General features: G+C 38.8%; 1 protein-coding gene across 4 annotated transcripts in view; it reads left to right on the top strand.

The window, feature by feature from the left end:
* LOC105486414 (La ribonucleoprotein 1B) overlaps positions 1-16,732 on the top strand; it is a 151,921-nt gene extending 135,189 nt beyond the window's left edge. For 2 of the 4 annotated variants that reach the window (XM_071093044.1, XM_071093045.1), the window contains exons 15-19: positions 4,859-5,043; positions 5,973-6,117; positions 12,525-12,634; positions 13,353-13,480; positions 15,951-16,732. In XM_071093044.1, coding sequence (XP_070949145.1) covers positions 4,859-5,043; positions 5,973-6,117; positions 12,525-12,634; positions 13,353-13,480; positions 15,951-16,148 — 766 coding nt within the window. In that variant the 3' untranslated portion in view covers positions 16,149-16,732. Of the gene's footprint in view, positions 1-4,858; positions 5,044-5,972; positions 6,118-7,114; positions 7,457-12,524; positions 12,635-13,352; positions 13,481-15,950 lie in introns of those variants that run through there. The other 2 variants (XM_071093046.1, XM_071093047.1) reach the window with 2 other exon arrangements.
* The last annotated feature ends 2,572 nt before the right edge of the window (positions 16,733-19,304 follow it).

Raw genomic sequence — 19,304 nt, 5'->3', positions numbered from 1 at the left:
AAAAGGCATTTGACAAAATTCAATACCCTTTCATGATTGAAAACTCTCAGAAAGCTAACAGAGGGAAAATACCTCAACATGATAAAAAGTGCTTATGAGAAACCCATAGCTAACATCATGGTCAGTGGTGAAAGACTGAAAATTTTCTCGCTAAGATCAGGAACAACACGAGGATGCCTGTGCTCTCCACTACTGTTCAATGTTGTACTGAAAGTTCTAGCAAGAGCTAGGTGACAAGAAAAAAACAACATTGTATTTGAAAGGAAGATGTAAAACTATATTTACAGATAACATGATTCTACATGTAGAAAATCCCAAAGAATCCACCAGGAAATTACTAAAGCTAATAAAATCAGCAAAGTTGCAAGATACAAAGTCAGCACACAAAAATAAGCAGTGTTTCTATATATCAGAAATGAATAGTCTGAAATGAAAACTAACAAAGCAATCCTATTCACATTAGCATCTAAAAGAATTAAATAGGCCTGGAGTCACAACACTTTGGGAAGCTAAGGTGGGTGGATGGCTTGAGCCCAAGAGTTCAAGACCAGCCTGGGCAACATGGTGAGACCACGTCGCTCCAAAAAGTACAAAAATTAGCTGGGTATGATGGTACGCGCCTGTGCCCCAGCTACTTGGGAGGCTGAGGTGGGAGGATCACTTGGGCCTGGAAGGTAGAGGTTGCAGTGAGCCGAGATCATGCCACTGCACTTCAGCAGCCTGGGTGACAGAGTGAGACCCTGCCTCAAAAACAAAAAAAAAAAAAAAAGGATGAAATATTTAAGAATAAACCTAACCAAGGAATTGAAAGACTTGTGCCCTGAAAACTCTAAGAAAAAATTAGAGTTTTTTTAGACTCTAATTTTTTAGTGAAAAAATTGTGGGATACCTAGACAAATGGGAAGACAGCCCATGTTTATGGGGAAGAAGATTTAACATTGTTAAGACATCAATATTACCTGTCTTAGTCCTTCTTTATGTTGCTATAAAGGAATAGATGAAGCTGGGTAATTTATAAAGTAAGGAAGTTTATTTGGCTCATGGTTCTGCAGGCTGTGCAAGAAGCATGGTGCCAGCATCTACTTGGCTTCTGGTGAAGGCCTTTGGCTGCTTCCACTCATGGCAGAAAGTGAAGGGGACCTGCATGTGTGGAGAGCACATGGCAAGAGAGAGAAGGGGAAGGTCCTAGGCTCTTTGTTTCACAACCCTCTTGTGGGAACTAGTAGAGTAAGAACTCTTTCCCTCTTTCCCCAACAAGGGAGGACATTAATCTACTCATGAGGGATCTGCCGCCATGATCCAGTCACCTCTGATAAGGCCTCCACCTCCAACTTTGGAATCAAATTTTAACATGAGGTTTGTGGGGGACAAACATCCAAATATAGCACTACCCAAAATGAGTTATGTCTTCAGCACTAATTTCTGTCAATATTCCAACAGTCTTTTTTACAGAAATGGAAGAGCCACATCTCAAATTCGTATGTAATTGCAAGTAGCCCTGAATAGCCAAAACAATTTTTAAAAAGAAGAATAAAATTGGAAGGCTAACATCTCCTGACTTTGAAAGTTGCCACAAAACTGCAATAATTAAAATAGTATAAACTGGGCATGCTAACATGCACCTGTAGTCCCAGCTATTTGGGAAGCTGAGATAGGAGGATTGCATGAGCCCAGGAGTTTGAATCCAGCCTGGGCAACATAGTGAGACTTTCATCTCTAAAAAGAAACAAATGAAAACAAAGAAAACAATATAGTACTGGCATAAGAACAGACATATTGACCAATGGAATAGAATAGAGAGCCCAGAAATAAATTCTCACATATGTGACAATTTATTTCTGATAAAGGTGCCGAGACCATTTAATGGAACAAGGATCATCTTTTCAACTAACGGTGCTGGGAGAACTGGATATCCATATATAAAAGAATGAAAGTAGACCCTTAACATTTACCATATAAAAAAAATTAGACTTGGTGCAGTGGCTTATGCCTGTAATCCCAGCACTTTGGGAGGCAGAGACGGGTGGATCACCTGAGGTCAGGAGTTCAAGACCAGCCTGGCCAACATGGTGAAACCCCGTCTCTACTAAAAATACAACAATTAGCTGTGTGTAGTGGCATGCGCCTGTAATCCCAACCACTCAGGAGACTGAGGCAGGAGATTCACTTGGACCTGGGAGGTGGAGGTTGCAATGAGCCGAGATTGCACCACTGCACTCCAGCCTGGGTGGCAGAGCGAGACTCCATCTCAAAAAAAAAAAAAAAAAAATTAGCTCAACGTGGATTAAAAACCTAAACTAAAGAGATAAGACTCTTAAAAGAAAATGTAGGGGAAAACTTTCATGACATTGGATTTGGCCTCATTTTTTTTGAGACGGAGTCTTGCTCTGTCGCCCAGGTTGGAGTGCAGTGGCGTGATCTCTGCTCACTGCAAGCTCCGCCTCCCAGGTTCACACCATTCTCCTGCCTCAGCCTCCCAAGTAGCTGGGACCACAGGTGCCTGCCACCACGCCCGGCTAATTTTTTGTATTTTTAGTATAGACGGGGTTTCACCGTGTTAACCAGGATGGTCTCGATCTCCTGACCTCATGATCCACCTGCCTCGGCCTCCCAAAGTGCTGGGATTACAAACGTGAGCCACCGTGCCGGCCTTGGCCTCATTGTTTATGGATATGACACCAAAATCATAGGCAACAGCAAAAAATAGACAAATGTACACGGCTACCTGCTAATGAAAAAAATAGATAAAGGGACTTCATCAAAATGATGAAAAAAAATGAACATCTGTATATCAAAGGATACTATCAACAAGAAAGGCCACCCACTGAATGGGAGAAATTATTTGCAAATAATATATCTGATAAGGGACTTAAATCTAGAATATATAAAGAACTCTTACAATAACAACAACAAAACCCTTATTTTCTAAAATATGCAAAAGGCCAAACACATTGGCTCATATCTGTTATCCTAGCACTTTGGGAGGCCAAGGAAGGAGGATTGCTTGAGCACAGGAGTTTGAGACCAGACTGGGCAACATGGCAAAACCCTGTCGCTACAAAACAAAACATTAGCTTGGCATGGTGGCATACACCTGTGGTTCCAGCTACTCAGGAGGCTGAGATGGTAGGTCAGGAGGCTGAGATGGTAGGATTGCTTGAGCCCAGGAGTTCAAGGCTGCAGTCAAACATGTTCACACCACTGCACTCCAACCTGGGTGACAGAGGGAGACCCTGTCTTTAAAAAAAAAAGTGTGAAGGACTTCAGTAGACATTTTCCAAAGAAGGTATACAAATGGGCAATAAGCCCATGGAAAGATGCTCAACATAGTCATTAGAGAAACATAAATTCAAAAAGCCAAAATGAAATACCACTTTATACCCACTAGGATGGTGTTATGAACTGAATTATGTCTCCTTCCTGCCTCCCAAAATTCCTGTGTTGAATTCCTAGCCCCTGATGTGACTGTTTTTGGAGATAGGACTTTTAAGGAGGTGATAAGGTTAAATGAGGTCATAAGGGTAGAGTCCTAATCTGATAGAAGTTGTCTTTATAAGGAGAGGAAGAGACACCAGAAATATCTCTCTTTGTGCCTGTACAGAAGACAAGCCATGTGAAGATACAGCGAGAAGATGGCTATCTGCAAGTCAGAAAGAGAGGCCTCATCAGAAACCAACCCTATTGTCATACTGACCTTAGATTTCTATCCCCTAGAACTGCAAAGAAATAAATTTCTATTGTTTAACCCACCAAGTCTGTGCTATCTTTTTATGGCAGCCTGAGTTAACTAATATAGATATGTATAATTAAAAAAACCTGAAAATAAATGTTTGTGAGGATGTGGAGAAATTAGAACCCACATGCATTGCTGGTGGGAATATAAAATGCCTCAGCTGCTGTAGAAAACAGTTTAGCATTTTCTCAAAATGTTAAAACATAGAATTACCATATGACCCAGCTATACCACTCTTAGTTATATGTCAAAAGTATTGAAAACACATATTGGATGTCCATGTTTGTAGCAGCATTATTCATGATAGCCAAAAAGTGGGAATCTCAACAAAAGACTGGATAAACAAGTATCCAACAACAAATAACTAGATAAATACATACAATGGAATATAAATATTTAGCCACAAAAAGGAATGAAATTTTGATTTATGATGCTGCAGACCACTTTGAGAACCAATGATTTAGATAAATGTTTTAGGAAGATAACTTTGGTGGCAGGATAGAGAAGGGACACTTGGAAAAACAGACTGGATAATTCAAGTGAAAGAAGAGGAAGGTCTAAATTTTAATTTAGGTCTAAATTTGAATTTGAGTGCAGATGAGAAGGAAAAGACAGATTTAGGAGATAGATCAAAAGTGGAATTGATTTAGAGAATTGCAGGTTCTGTCTTACTTTTGATGCCTTTAGAGAAAAAAGGAAATTGCAGGTATGTCTTCGACATAATGAAATTATTGCCCATCTTTGTGCCAGATTTTATCCCTAATCTCCATGTATTCAATTTACATCATTAATCTAAATTATTCAAGATAAGTTGAAAATTTCTACAGTACCATAATAATAATAATAAACTAAACTAAATTAATAATGATTTGGAGGAGGAATGAGCTATTCAGTTACTTGCTTCTACTTACTGTGTTAACTTGAGAGTTTATGACTATGCTTTTTATCAGCTTCTGAATTTACATAAACTGTATTGAACATAAATAGCACTATATGCAGATCTGTATGTCATTAATTTAGGAGAGTTTTAGAGACTACTGTCTTTTCCACTGCTTAGACCCCCAATAATGAAAAAAATAGTACAAATTGGTTCATATACTTGGTTCTTGATTTTTCATTTTGAAGGCTTTTTTCCACTTCCTCAAACAGCACTTCAAATGCTTCACCTTCAGAAGGCGCACCACTAGCAGGAAGTTATGGATGTACTCCTCATTCATTCCCAAAGTTCCAGCATCCTTCTCATGAACTTTTGAAGGAAAATGGCTTTACCCAACAAGTGTACCATAAATATCGTCGAAGATGCCTAAGTGGTAAGATGCTTGTCCTTTATCTATCTATTTAAGATATTTAAAATTAAAATATAATTTTAAAAAATTTAATATGTTGTCCTTTAATATCAAGTTAAGATATTCTTTTATTGTTAGACTATAAATAGTTTTACTTTCAGTAAATGTGTTTATATATATTCTTTATTTATGTACTTTATAACTTAGACACATTAGGAAATAAAAATTAACAAACTCGGCCGAGCATGGTAGTTCATGCCTGTAATCTCAGCACTTTGCGAGACCAAGGCAGGGAGATCACTTGAGGTCAGGAGTTTGAGACCGGCCTGGCCAACATAGTGAAACTCCTTCTCTACTAAAAATACAAAAGTTAGCCAGGTGTGATGGCAGGCGACTGTAATCCCAGCTACTCGGGAGGTTGAGGCAGGAGAATTGCTGAGACCTGGGAGGCAGAGGTTGCAGTGAACCGAAATCGTGCCATTGCACTCTAGCCTGGGCGACAGAGTGAGACTCCGTCTCAAAAAAAGAAAAAAAAATTTAATATACTCTTCTTGTTGCTATTGGCAGATATTTATAATTTAAGCAGTGAGTCAGAAAATTGATTTAACATTTGTCGGCTATTTCAGCAGTCCTCAATCCTTTTGGCATCAGCAACCTGTTTCATGGAAGACAATCTTTCCGTGGGGGATGGTTTTAGATAAAACTGTTCCACCTCAGATCATCAGGTATTAGATCCTCTTAAGGAGTGGCCAATCTAGATCCCTCACTTGTGCAGTTCACAATAGGGTACCAGTCTGTGGCCGGGGGATGGGAGATCCCCGCTCTATTTAGAAGAAAGCTAAATACACTTTGAGGATTATACTGTTGAGCTTTCTTCATTTTATATATAACATCTGCTCTCTTGTCTTTAAAAAGTATGTTTAATAAAATAATATTTTTTTTAACTTTTTCAGAGAGAAAACGCTTGGGAATTGGTCAGTCCCAAGAAATGAATACCCTCTTTCGTTTCTGGTCCTTTTTCCTCAGAGATCACTTCAATAAAAAAATGTATGAGGAATTTAGACAACTTGCTTGGGAAGATGCAAAAGAAAATTACAGGTCAGATATTTTCTTTTACACTTTGAGGGAGTTTTAATTTTTTCTTTTTCTTTTTTTCTTTCCCCAGGTAGATCCAATAGAGGGAGTTTTTAGAAAATAATTTTAAAAACTAGTACTGAAGTAACCTGATTTTGAACTGTGAAAGTAGCACAATATAACTAGAGGGAGGGCTGTATTAGTTTTCTATTTCTGCATTGCAAATTACCCCAAAACTCCATAGGTTAAAACAATAAACATTTGCTAGTTCACAGCTTCAAAGAGTTGAGACTCCAGGAACCGCTTAGCTGGGTGGTTCTGGCTCATGGTTTCTCATGAGCTTGCAGCCAAGATGTTGAAGGCAGCTGCAGTGTCTGAAGACTTGGCCTGGGCTGGAGGTTCTTTTTCAAGTTCATTCACATGGCTGTTGGCAGGAGGCTTCAGTTCCTTGCCACATTGACCTTCCCTAGGGCATTTTACAATATGGTTTTACCCCGAGTGAGTAGAGCTTCCAAAATGGAAGCCTCAGTATTTTATGGAAGTGGCATACCATTATTTCTGCCATGTTGTATTGTCGATACAGACCAGGCCTGGCACAGTATGGGAGAGTACTACACAAGGTTGTTAATACCAAGAGATGGGATCATTAGGAACCATCTTAGAGGCTGGCACAAGGGCTGAATGAAATTACAAAACTTTTCTCTCCCATGCTGCCACCATTACAGACTTCCCTTGCATGTACAGATACGTACCCCAATTGATATATTCTTAGAGCCAACCCAGTTCTTAAGATTCTTTAAGAAAAAAAAAAGCAAGGCCTCTCACAATACGTCCCTTGACTCACCTTGTCTAATTTTTTCCCCACTAGTCCTCTAGTACTCTGGGCAACAGTGGTACTGATACATATTCTTCAAATGAACCAAGCTCTCTAGCCTCTGGACATCTGTGCATGTTCTTAACTTTGCTTCTACTTCTCTTCATCCTCACTGTGCTTTTCTAAATCCTATTCTTTTTATCCCAGCTTAGACCTTGCTTTCTTCAGAAATGTTCACGGAAAGTCTTGAGAGTGCCTGTAGGGCTGAGTGAGGGCAGACCAAGAGGGTAAGAAGGAACATGGCGTGGACTCAAGAAGGCTATTTATTCATGGGCAAAAGGAGAAAGGAACAAGACATGGAGAGAAGGGAAAAAGATGATTTTTCATTCAATCATATTTACCTAAATTTACCCTTCTTTAAGTTCTGAAAATGGATTCCTCTTATAAATCTCAAATAAGAATATATTGTTTATCAGATATTGTGATCTTTGAGAAGAATGCAAGGTGCTACAAATAAATTTTTCTGATTAAAAACACAAAAATTTCTTTGTATTGACTTATGTAAAAACAAAGCCCGTTTAATTTTTATCTGTTATCTATATCAGGAACAGCAGATCCATGGCATGTTTAGCTCTTTTTCCTCTATTACTGATATCTCTAATCAATCCCTGTTATGTTTTATGTTCTTTCTTACCACACTTTTCAGATTTATACTCTTCCTTATGACTTTAAATAGCTACTGCCAGTTTACCAGAGTTGACATAAAAGGCAAAATTTGCCATTCCTGATCTCATTGTTCTTTTTCAAACTGTGGTTTGCTACCTATTCGTCAATCATAAAATCAATTTAGTGGTTCTAACGTGCTTTAAAAAATGCAGTAGAAAATACCAGACTGCACTGAGCATAGTAATTCATACATACAAATTTAATTCATACCCACATACATACAAATTTAAGAACTGTTTTGTAAAACATACATATTTTTATGTACACACATATAGAGATGTACATGTTGATTTAGTTATAAGGTAAAATATTTTTTATAGTATTGGACCTAGTCAGAAAAGTTTGAAAGCCATTGTTTTAATTGATCTCAGCATATTTTGCTATTTATGCAATTTCTGTTTGTTCCTTAAGACTTTCTAATAACTTCTCTGATTCCATTTCCACCCAAGTCTAGGTTGGGAGTTCTTCTTCTGTGTTTCTATACACATAACTCTGCGTATGTTTCTAATACCTTTGTAACATAGTTTCCTACCTTTGGTTCTGTTTCTGCAGTATTTACCACTCGACTGTATTAGCTACTTCTTAGGAAGTAGTGGTTAAGCACCTGAAGTCCTTGAAATCAGGACTATGTTTGAGTCCCAGCCATTAATTTACAGGTGACAGATTGTAATCCCACCAGGCTTTATGTTCTTTATAAAAAGTAGGTTAAGCCAGGCATGGTGGCTCACACCTGTAATCCTTGCACTTTGGGAGGCCGAGGCAGGCAGATCACTGAGGCCAGGAGTTTGAGACTAGCCTGGCCAACATGGCAAAACCTCATCTCTTCTAAAAATAGAAAAATTAGATTGGCGTGGTGGCCTGCGCTTATAGCTACTTGGGAGGCTGAAACATGAGAACTGCTTGAGCCTGGGAGGAGGAGATTGCAGTGAGCGGAGGTTGCGCTACTGCACTTGAGTCTGGGTGACAGAGCAAGACCCTGTCTCAACAAAAAAAAAAGGTTAAATTATGATACATACTCTCTCACAGGGTCATTGTGAAGGTTACACTAGGCATTTAAAGGGCTTAACACATTAACTTATGTATAGTAAGTGCTTGATAGATGATTCCCTCCCTCCCTCCTTCCCTTCCTCCTCTCCTCTCCTTTCCTTTTTTTTTTTTTTTTTTTTTTTTTTTTTTTTTTGAGATGGAGTCTAGCTCTGTTGCCCAGGCTGGAGTGCAGTGGCCGGATCTCAGCTCACTGCAAGCCCCGCCTCCCGGGTTCACGCCATTCTCCTGCCTCAGCCTCCCGAGTAGCTGGGAGTACAGGCACCCGCCACCTCGCCTGGCTAATTTTTTTTGTATTTTAGTAGAGACGGGGTTTCACCGTGTTAGCCAGGATGGTCTCGATCTCCTGAACTCGTGATCTGCCCGTCTCGGCCTCCCAAAGTGCTGGGATTACAGGCTTGAGCCACCGCGCCTGGCCTCCTCTCCTTTCCTTTCTTTCTTTCTCTTTCTCTCTTTCTTTCTCTCCTGTCTCCCTCCCTCCCTCTCTCTCTCTTTTCCTTTCTTTTCTTTTTTCTTTCTTTCTTTCCTTCTTTTCTTTCCTTTCCTTTCCTTTTCTTTTTTTGAGACAAAGTCGCACTGTTGCCTAGGCTGGAGTGCAGCGTCACCACCTCGGCTCACTGCAACCTCTTTTTTTTTTTTTTTTTTTTTTTTTTTTTTTTTTTTGAGACGGAGTCTCGCTCTGTAGCCCAGGCTGGAGTGCAGTGGCCGGATCTCAGCTCACTGCAAGCTCCGCCTCCCGGGTTCATGCCATTCTCCTGCCTCAGCCTCCCGAGTAGCTGGGACTACAGGCGCCCGCCACCTCGCCCGGCTAGTTTTTTGTATTTCTTAGTAGAGACGGGGTTTCACCATGTTAGCCAGGATGGTCTCGATCTCCTGACCTCGTGATCCGCCCATCTCGGCCTCCCAAAGTGCTGGGATTACAGGCTTGAGCCACCGCGCCCGGCCTCACTGCAACCTCTGCCTCCTGGGTTCAGGCGATTCTTCTGACTCAGCCTCCCAAGTAGCTGGGATCACAGGTGCCCACCACCCCACCAGGCTAATGTTTGTATTTTCAGTAGAAATGGGGTTTTACCATATTGGCCAGGCTGGTCTTGAACACCTGACCTCAAGTGATCCACCCACCTCGGCCTCCCAAAGTGCTAGGATTACAGGCATGAGCCACGGTGGCTGGCCAGATGATTATTGTTATTAGGGAATTGTTACTAATTCTGTCCATTGGTTGAAAGTGGTAATAATGTGATTTCAGGAAGGAGGGGGAGAGCTAACATTTCTTACATGTCTTCAATGTGCTAGCTCTGGTCTAGAAGGTTTACAAATACCTATTTTTGAAAAATAGGATCTAATTGACTCAATTTTCAGTGATATAATTACAAGCCCATGATTCAAATAGAGTTCCTTCTGGTTCTAAGCCTCTAGGTCTTCCACTCCTCTGAGCTGTCTTGAAGTAAGTGGTAAATGAGTAAATGACAACTGAGAGCGCTATTCATTTGCCTCGGTCCTTCACTCCAGCAGTTATGCTGCATGTTTGGGTTGTGTTATTAATGTCATACTTTTGGTCTTTGGAATAGTTTGCTAAGAAATAAGAGTAAAAATCCAAATATTGCCTATTCAATATAAATGTTGTATTGAGTATTAATCCTTTATCAATAATCTAAGAATTTCTGTATTCCTCTGAAATATGATTTACTTGATAAAAACCAAAAACTTACTTCTCCAGAAATAAAGAGAGATACCTAGGCTTCACCTCAAAGATTCTGATTTTGGGTACAAAAAATAAAAATGATTGGAAAGAATGAATAAGACCTACTCTTTGATAGCATAATAGGGTGACTATAGTCACTGGTAGCTTAATTGTGCATTTTAAAATGGCTGAAAGAAGCCGGGCATGGTGGCTCATGCTTGTAATCCCAGCACTTTGGGAGGCCGAGGTGGGTGGATCACGTGACATCAGGAGTTGAAGACCAGCCTGGCCAACATGGTGAAACCCTGTTTCTACTAAAAATCAAAAATTAGCTAGACATTGTGGCAGGCCCCTGTAATCCCAGCTACTCGGGAGGCTGAGGCAGGAGAATTGCTTGAACCCAGGAGGTGGAGGTTGCAGTGAGCCGAGACTGCACCACTGCACTCCAGCGTGAGCAACAAGAGCAAAACTCTGTCTCAAAAGAATAAATAAATAAATAAAATTTAAAAAATGAATAAATAAAGTGGCTTAAAGAGTGTAATTGAATTGTTTGTAACTCAAAGGATAAATACTTGAGGGGGTGGATACTCCATTCCCCATGACAGGCTTATCTCACATTGCATGCCTGTATCAAAACATGTCATGTGCCCCATACATATATGCACCCACTGTGTACCCACAAAAATTTTTAAAATTAAAAAAAAAAAGATCCTGATTCCATCGGTTTGGAGCAGAGCCTGGGCATCAGTATTTTTTAAAAGCTCCCCAGATGATTATAATATGTAGCTAAGACTGAGAACAACTGATGTTGGTATAGTATGATCCCGTAAGAGGAACATCAAAGCAAGTTTGTCATTGTGAACTGTGGCTCCTTTAGTCTTTGATCTCCTTAGACTTCAGTCATGCAAGCTCAACCAGTAGCATCACTTAAGGCTATGGGAGCCAAGGGCTCAGGTTAGTGTTTAAGTGTGTAGTTGGCAGTCCTGCATTTCTCTTGTTGGCTTACCAGACCATCACTCTTCGTCTTGTAAATAAGCTGGTTACAAAAGAGACACACAATCACACACCCTGCTTCCTGTGACTGACAGCCTGTTAACATTATGTTAGCAGAATGGAGAGGTTGAAGCCTTTCTGCTGAGGTACCCAGAAAGACTTAGGATTCTAACTTAGGAGTGTTTTAATTGTGGTATCTTTTAGTGGAGTCAGCTAGACAAGGTCTTTTTGTTGCCATCTTACAGCATTGTTTCACTTCCATGGGTTCTGCTCATCACCTGTGGTTGAAGGTTGTAGTGATTTTAGCTCTATTAGCAATGTATCTACTATTAATTGTACTTTATAATGAAAGCAGGGAGGGTCTCTTAACCATTTAATTATGTTTGTACCATTATAGTTGAATGGGACAACCACCTAGGATCTAGGGAACAGCTCTATGGTCTTTATCTTCCTAGAGTAAAGCTTACATTCAAGAGTATTTATTTAATACTGTGTACAAACACACCATTATACATTTTGGTTTGGGGAAAATCTGACACATCCCCAATTTATCACTAAATCTTTTGGCCAGTTCTTCAGAAACACCAGGGAGAGATACTGTGTGCATCCAAAGAGGTCATACTGAACTGTCCAAGGGCTGCCTCTCATGCAGCAGGTTCTCTGTATACCTTCATGATGTGCTATGGCTGAGTCAACAAAAATAGCAAAGCCAGCTATGGATTACTAATTACCAGTTCAGTTAAAAATCTGCATACTGGCTGGGCGCAGTGACTCACACCTGTAATCCCAGCACTTTGGGAGGCTGAGGCGGATGGATCACCTGAGGTCAGGAGTTTCAGACCAGCCTGGCCAACATGGTAAAACCCCTTTTCTACTAAAAATACAAAAAATTAGCTGGGCATGGTGGTGGTCACCTGTAATCCCAGCTACTCAGGAGGCTGAGGCAGGAGAATAGCTTGAACCAGGGAGGCAGAGGTTGCAGTAAGCTGAGGTCGCACCATTGTACTCCAACCTGGACAGTAAGAGTGAGACTCAGTCTCAAAAAAATTTAAAAATCTGAATGCTAAGATGTTATTTTTCATTTAGGATTACTTGTGCCATGTTTGCTTATATTGATGTTACTACTATAGAGAGATTGTATTTTATTATAAACCTTTTATTTTCTCTTTATAGGTATGGGTTAGAATGTCTGTTCAGGTTTTATAGTTATGGACTGGAAAAAAAATTCAGGCAAGAAATTTTTCAGGATTTCCAAGAAGAAACCAAAAAAGACTACGAATCTGGTAACAATAACATCAGAAAATTTATACTCTAATTGGAAATTGTAAACCTGAGTCTGTCAGTAAATAGGGAGGGAATTCATAGTTTTTTTCTTCAAGGCAAACCATTTAAGATCTTCATGCTATTATTATGTTTCTTGATGAAGGATGGGGCACCAGGTAGTAAGAAGGCCCTTCCTGGGAGGTGTTGGAAAGTAACTACTCTCAAGTCTTTCTTTTATGGAGGTATATTTTGTCATTATCCCTTTGACAAACATGGCTACTCACTGATGTTTCATTACATGAAAATTCTATGCAACATCGGCAGGTAAGCTTGGAAAGGCAGAAATAGCACAGTGGTTAAGAGTGCAGGCTCTGGGCCAGATTGCTAGGTCCAAATTCCCTTGCCACTATTTAGAATCTTTGTGATGGTGGGTAAATTGCCTATCCTTGCTATCCTCAGTTTTCTCATCTGTAACATATATGAGAACATCCATCTTTTGGGTAGTATATGGGTCAAATTAGTTTGATGCAAAATAAAGCACTTAATACTTGTTACATAGCAAATGCTCAATAAATATTAGCTGCCATTATTGCTTAATTCATTACATGTCTTATTCTCAAGATCTACAGTAAGCATATATTGGAAGATAAATTGTTTATTGCTGATAGGATTATATTTAATGTGAATCATTTTTTAAATTTTATATAATTTATAATGTATATTCTTCTTCATTATTAGGTCAGCTGTATGGACTAGAAAAGTTTTGGGCTTATTTGAAATATTCACAATCTACGACACAGTCTATTGACCCCAAACTTCAGGAATACCTCTGTAGTTTTAAGAGGTTAGAAGACTTCCGTGTTGATGTAAGTTTGAAGTCGTTTCCTCTATTCTTTTTATTCTCCATATATTTCAATCTCTTCTCAGTGACTTTTTAAGCTTTAATTTTGTAATTTTTATTTTTTAACTTTTTAGTTTCAAAATTAAACTTTGAAATAGATACAAAAATAGTTCAGAGAATTCCCATATACTCTGTTCACTCAGATTTCCCAAATGTTAACATCTTGCATAACCACAGTGCAATTGTTAATTCAATTTAATTTTCCTATGCTTCTATAATTAAACATTTTCTAGATGTATTAATTTTTATCTGATATGCTAATTTGTCACTAGCAATGTGAAAACTTTTCACTTTTTAATGATCTTTTATCCGTATACTTTCTGTAACATGTGCTGATATGGATTTAGGGTACCTGCATAATAAAATTAAGGAGAGAATGTTGTGTGCATGTGTGCAAGCACAAGAGTGGTGTCTTTTAGTTGAGTCAGCTAGACAAGGTCCTTTTGCTGCCATCTTATGACGATGTCCACTCTCATGGGTTCTTCTCATCACCTTTGGTTGAAGGTTGAACTTATATAGGCTTTATCAATTCGATTTCAAAAGGAAAAGAGAAGCATTAAAAAATGTCAAGAATCTAAGAAGATAAAGGAAAAGGAGGAAGAAGATAAATAAAAAATTAAGGAGAAAGGCTGGGCATGGTAACTCACACCTGTAATTCCAGCACTTTGGGAGGCTGAGGCGGGTGGATCACCTGATGCCAGTAGTTCAAGACCAGCCTGGTCAACATGGCAAAACCCTGTCTCTACTAAAAATACAAAAATTAACTGGGTGTGATGGTGCACGTGTGTAATCCCTGCTACTCGGGAGGCTGAGGCACAAGAATTGCTTGAACCTGGGAGGCGGAGGTTGCAGTGAGCCGAGGTTGTGCCACTGCACTCCAACCTAGTCAACAGAATGAGACTCAGTCTAAAAAAAAAAAAAAGGAAGAAAAATTTTAAATTTAGAAAAGAAGTCAAAGGAAGGCTAGGTTCATCATCTCTGCTTTGTGTTGTAATTTGTCTTGCAGTTTTGTGTAAATAGACTTGATGACCCAGGAATAGGGTTAATAAAAGTGCCTGTCTCTTGAATTAAGAGCTATTTTTCTAGAGTGATCTAACCAGTTCTATCACAAAGACATCCTTGCTCTATATTTGAGACTCTTGTCCCATCTGAACATAAGCCAAGAATTCAGGCCTCCTCCTTTAAGTACAACGGAGGATTGGATAAGGAGGTTACTATCTTAATTTATCTCCACATAAAAATACTATTTCATTGGTGTCCAGTTCTGGGCTCCCAAATCTTGGTAACTGGAAAGGCCTAAAAAACTGACTTTTTTTGAATGCAGGATCCCTTTTCACTGGGTACTTAAACGTTTGAAGATGTTTAAATTTGGTACCATCAATAATACTCTCCAGTCTCCTTATCATAGGAATTCTAGATAAACCTTCAAACTTGCTAACGATAATTTAACTTGGCATCTTTTTTATTCCTCTACTGCTTTCATTTATCTGTTAAACATTTTCACTTAAGCAAGCCTGGAATAGGAGTTTAGGATTGAGAAAGAGACTGGAGATACAAATCTTTTCCAGCTGACGAAATTGAATAAAGAAGGCAAATTGCCTCGCTGAAACATTTTCTTGGAGGCAAGGAACCCAGCCTTGTACTTGTGCCCTATCAGATAGCTCAAGCCTAAAACATGAGAGAAGCTTAATAAACACATGTTGAGGCCGGGCATGGTGGCTCACGCCTGTAATCCCAGCACTTTGGGAGGCCGAGGCGGGTGGATCACCTGAGCTCAGGAGTTTGAGATCACCCAGGGCAACATGGTGAAACCCCGTCTCTACTAAAAATACAAAAAAATTAACCGGGTGTGGTGGCGAGCGCCTCTAGTCAGTCCCAGCTACCTGGGAGGCTGAGGCAGGAGAATCGCTTGAGCCCCAAAGGCGAAGGTTGCAGTGAGCCGAGATCACGCCACTGCACATCAGCTTAGGCTACAGAGTGAGACTCCGTCTCAAAAAAAAAAAAAAAAAAAAGACACAAAACAAACAAACAAAAAAACACTCGGGCTACAGAGTGAGACTAGGTCTCAAAAAACAAAACAAAAACCAAAACCACAAACGTATGTTGAGTAAAAGAATGAGCAAATACTAGTAGGCTGATTTAGTTAGGAAGGAAATTTAAGTTTAGTATCTTAAGTTGCTGTTAAGTTTTTGTTATACTAATAAAATCTGTGAGGCGGGTGCACGGTGTGAACCCGGGAGGCGGAGGTTGCAGTGAGCGGAGATCGCGCCACTGCACTCCAGCCTGGGCGACAGAGCGAGACTCCGTCAAAAAAAAAAAAAATCTACTGAAGTGTCCATTTAACTTACTTTTTTTGGGGGAAAAGTCTAGCCTTAGGTTCTGAAGGGAGGAAAAACAGTAAAATTGTCAACGGTGTTGTCTTTCATCATTTGCAGCCCCCTATTAGTGAGGAATTTGGAAGAAAAAGACATTCATCTACTTCTGGTGAGGAGAGTAATCGTCATAGACTTCCACCTAATTCCTCTACAAAGCCACCAAATGCTGCTAAACCTACATCTACCAGTCAGCTTCAGGTCCCAATAAACGATCCCAGAAGGAATACTTCACCGGAGTCCAGTGACAATTCACATTAAACAGTGCTGCCTGTGGCCTGTGGTCTCAAGAAATGGTGAAATGCCTGAGAAATAGACTCTTACGGAAGTTCTTTGTCCTTGAAGTCAACGTTTACATCAGTATTTATTTAGGGAAAATCTTCTGATGTTTAATTGTGATAATCAGAAAGAAGAAAAAGAAAGAAAAGTGGTAGCATTTTTTCTAACAAGATAAATTCTAAAAATGTTTTCCCTGATTTCACAAACAAGGATAGTCTTGGTGACCTTTTACAGAGATCCTCTAGTAATGTATTTTGATCTCAGATTTCTTTTTCAAAGCCATGGTTTTACAAAAACAGCATTCCTTAAATATATTTAAAAAACAATACAAGGAATGCCTAACATTTCAGCTCATACTTCTTAAAGAAGATATAGTATGTTGTATTCTTCTATTCTATAGAGCTTTCTTAAAGAATCCACAATCCAATTACCCCACTGTCAATTCATATTTGAACTTACCAAAAACAAAGGAGGATTACGTATATACTTTTTAAATTCAAAAAAGAATATGAAATTATACATTTAGTATTTCTTTGAGACATATAGTTTAAAGAAAACTTTTTTTTTTAAACAAAAGTAGGAATATATAGCAAGATTATAGTTACAGTGAGTATATGCACTTTTGATGCTAGGTTTTGCTTTTCTCCCCCCAGTCATATCTCATGATTTCCACAGTTGTTGTATTGGTGTGGAGTTTTCTGAATTGGCATAAGCTGATTACATATTAGAGGTTTATTTTTATGATTCTATATAAACGTGCACAAGTAATTTAAAACCTACATTGGGGTTGGTTGGAATATTGTCCTGAACTAATTAAATCTTGCACTGTTTTGAATGCATCTGCTATTTACACATCTGCAAGTGGGTAGGTCATAAGGAGTCAGATTATCTTTAATTTAAAATGAATACTTAGTTTTACCTTTTTATTTTTTGTTTAATTTTGTTTTGTCTTTATAAATGTTTTCAAGAGTTATAGCAAATTGATTTCTAATTTTTGTTGCTATTACAACTGATGTAAATGATAGTTTCAGTTTTTGTGAGATTAAAAAAATAAAGCACTTATTCTGAATTTTTTGAATTTTGAATTATTTTTATTTAGAATATAGTTGAAAAGCTGTAATATTCAGTTTTGCTGGTAAAAGACCATTAATTTTTGTGAATGAAGTTTCAATTATAAACTTACATCCACTTTTATTGAGCACTACTTAATTTACAGATATTTTGTTGTACTGGCAAAAGCAAGTGGTTTCATTATGCTAGATTAATTTGTATTTTCTTTTTGAGCAGATTGGATGTCTTGTTCTTATAAATTATAATATTGAAATGCGTATAATCTTTGGATGGATGGGCTGTTAATTTGTAAATAGGTTTTCAGTAAGTTATTTCTCATAAGTAATAATTGGCAATTTTATAATATTTACTGTTTGGAGGGTCATTTTGATGCTTTAAATTGCTGAAATACTCAAATTTGAATATTCAGAAAATAAATTTCTTTAGATATATTGTAAAGAGACTGCAAAACAAGCAATGGGTTAGAATAATAGATCTTCAAGTCTTTTCTTAAATGGGATATGTAGTTCCAGCTTTTCAGTGAGAAATTTCCAAACCATGCTTATTAGCTTTAAATGGTCTCTTGAAATGATCTATAAATTTTTCTGTGTCCTTTTTGTGTTGAACACACACATCTGAAACCTGTATTTAACCAGATATTTCTACTCAACTGAATATACAAGTGTAAATTTGATTGGAAAATTGTATATTATAAATGAAAATATAATAATCAAGAGTTTTGTGGTTTGTTTTAATTAGTAGTTTTATCATATTTTTATTATAAAAGTAATACATGTACGTTGGGAAATTTAGAAAAGCACAAAGAAGAAAATAAAGTACTTGTTATAAAAAGAAGAAAAACCAAAATTGGTATCAGGCTATATATAATGTTATAACCTGCTTTTTTCACTTAATGGAGTTGAACGTTTTCTGATGTCATTAATATTTCTCATTACTTTTTTTTTTTTTAATTGTAGAGACGGGGTTTCACCATGTTGACCAGGCTGATCTTGAACTCCTGGTCTCAGGTGATCCACCTTCCTCGGCCTCCTAAAGTGCTTGAATTACAGGCATGAGCCACTGTGCCTGGCCAGTGATGTCATTAATATTTCTATTTCATGGCTTTTACTAGTTACATAGTATTCCAGCATGTGAATATACCAGAGTTTACTTAGCTAACTGCTGACTGTTGAACTTTGACTGTGGCTAGGTTTTGGCTGTTACAAACAACAATTAATAGGCCGGGCATGGTGGCTCACGCCTGTAATCCCAGCACTTTGGGAGACTGAGGCGGGTGGATCACTTGAGGTCAGGAGTGTGAGACCAGCCTGGCCAACATGATGAAACCCCATCTCTACTAAAAATACAAAAAACTAGCCCGGCGTGGTGGCGCATGTCTGTAATAGCAGCTATTCGGGAGGCTGAGACAGGAGAATCACTGGAACCCAAGAGGCAGAGGTTGCAGTGAACCGAGTCCACACCATTATTACACTCCAGCCTGGGCAACAGAGTGAGACTCCATCTCAAAAAAAACAAAATAAAAGTAAAAGAAAAACAAACAACAATGAATAGTATCCTTACAGATAAATCTTTGTGTATAAAAGAGTTACTGTCAAGAACTCCTAGAAGTTGGAATTCTAAGTAAAAACATGTCTCTATTTAAGACCCTCTAGGAAGGCTGCACAGTTTACGCTTTCATCAACGACATCTGCTTCCCTACATCCTTATCAACACCAATTATGATAAATCTTTCTCTTTAGACTGATAAGCAAAAAGTCATTTAAATCTCTCTCTCTCTTTTTTTTTTTTTTTGAGACGGAGCTTTGCTCTTGTTGCCCGGGCTGGAGTGCAATGACACGATCTTGGCTCACTGCAACTTCTGCCTTCCAGATCCAAGCGATTCTCCTGCCTCAGCCTCCCGAGTAGCTGCATGGAATGCACCACTATGCCCAGCTAATTTTGTGTTTTTAGTAGAGACGGGGTTTCACCATGTTGGCTAGGCTGGTCTCGAACTCCTGACCTCAGGTGATTCACCTTGTCTTCCCAAAGTGCTGGGATTACAGGCGTGAGCCACTGCGCCTGGCCACT

The sequence above is a fragment of the Macaca nemestrina genome, chromosome 3, assembly GCF_043159975.1.
Source record: "Macaca nemestrina isolate mMacNem1 chromosome 3, mMacNem.hap1, whole genome shotgun sequence".
NCBI lineage: Eukaryota > Metazoa > Chordata > Mammalia > Primates > Cercopithecidae > Macaca > Macaca nemestrina.
The sequence above is the reverse complement of the archived record's forward strand: the minus strand, read 5'-3'. Positions and strand labels throughout refer to the sequence as shown.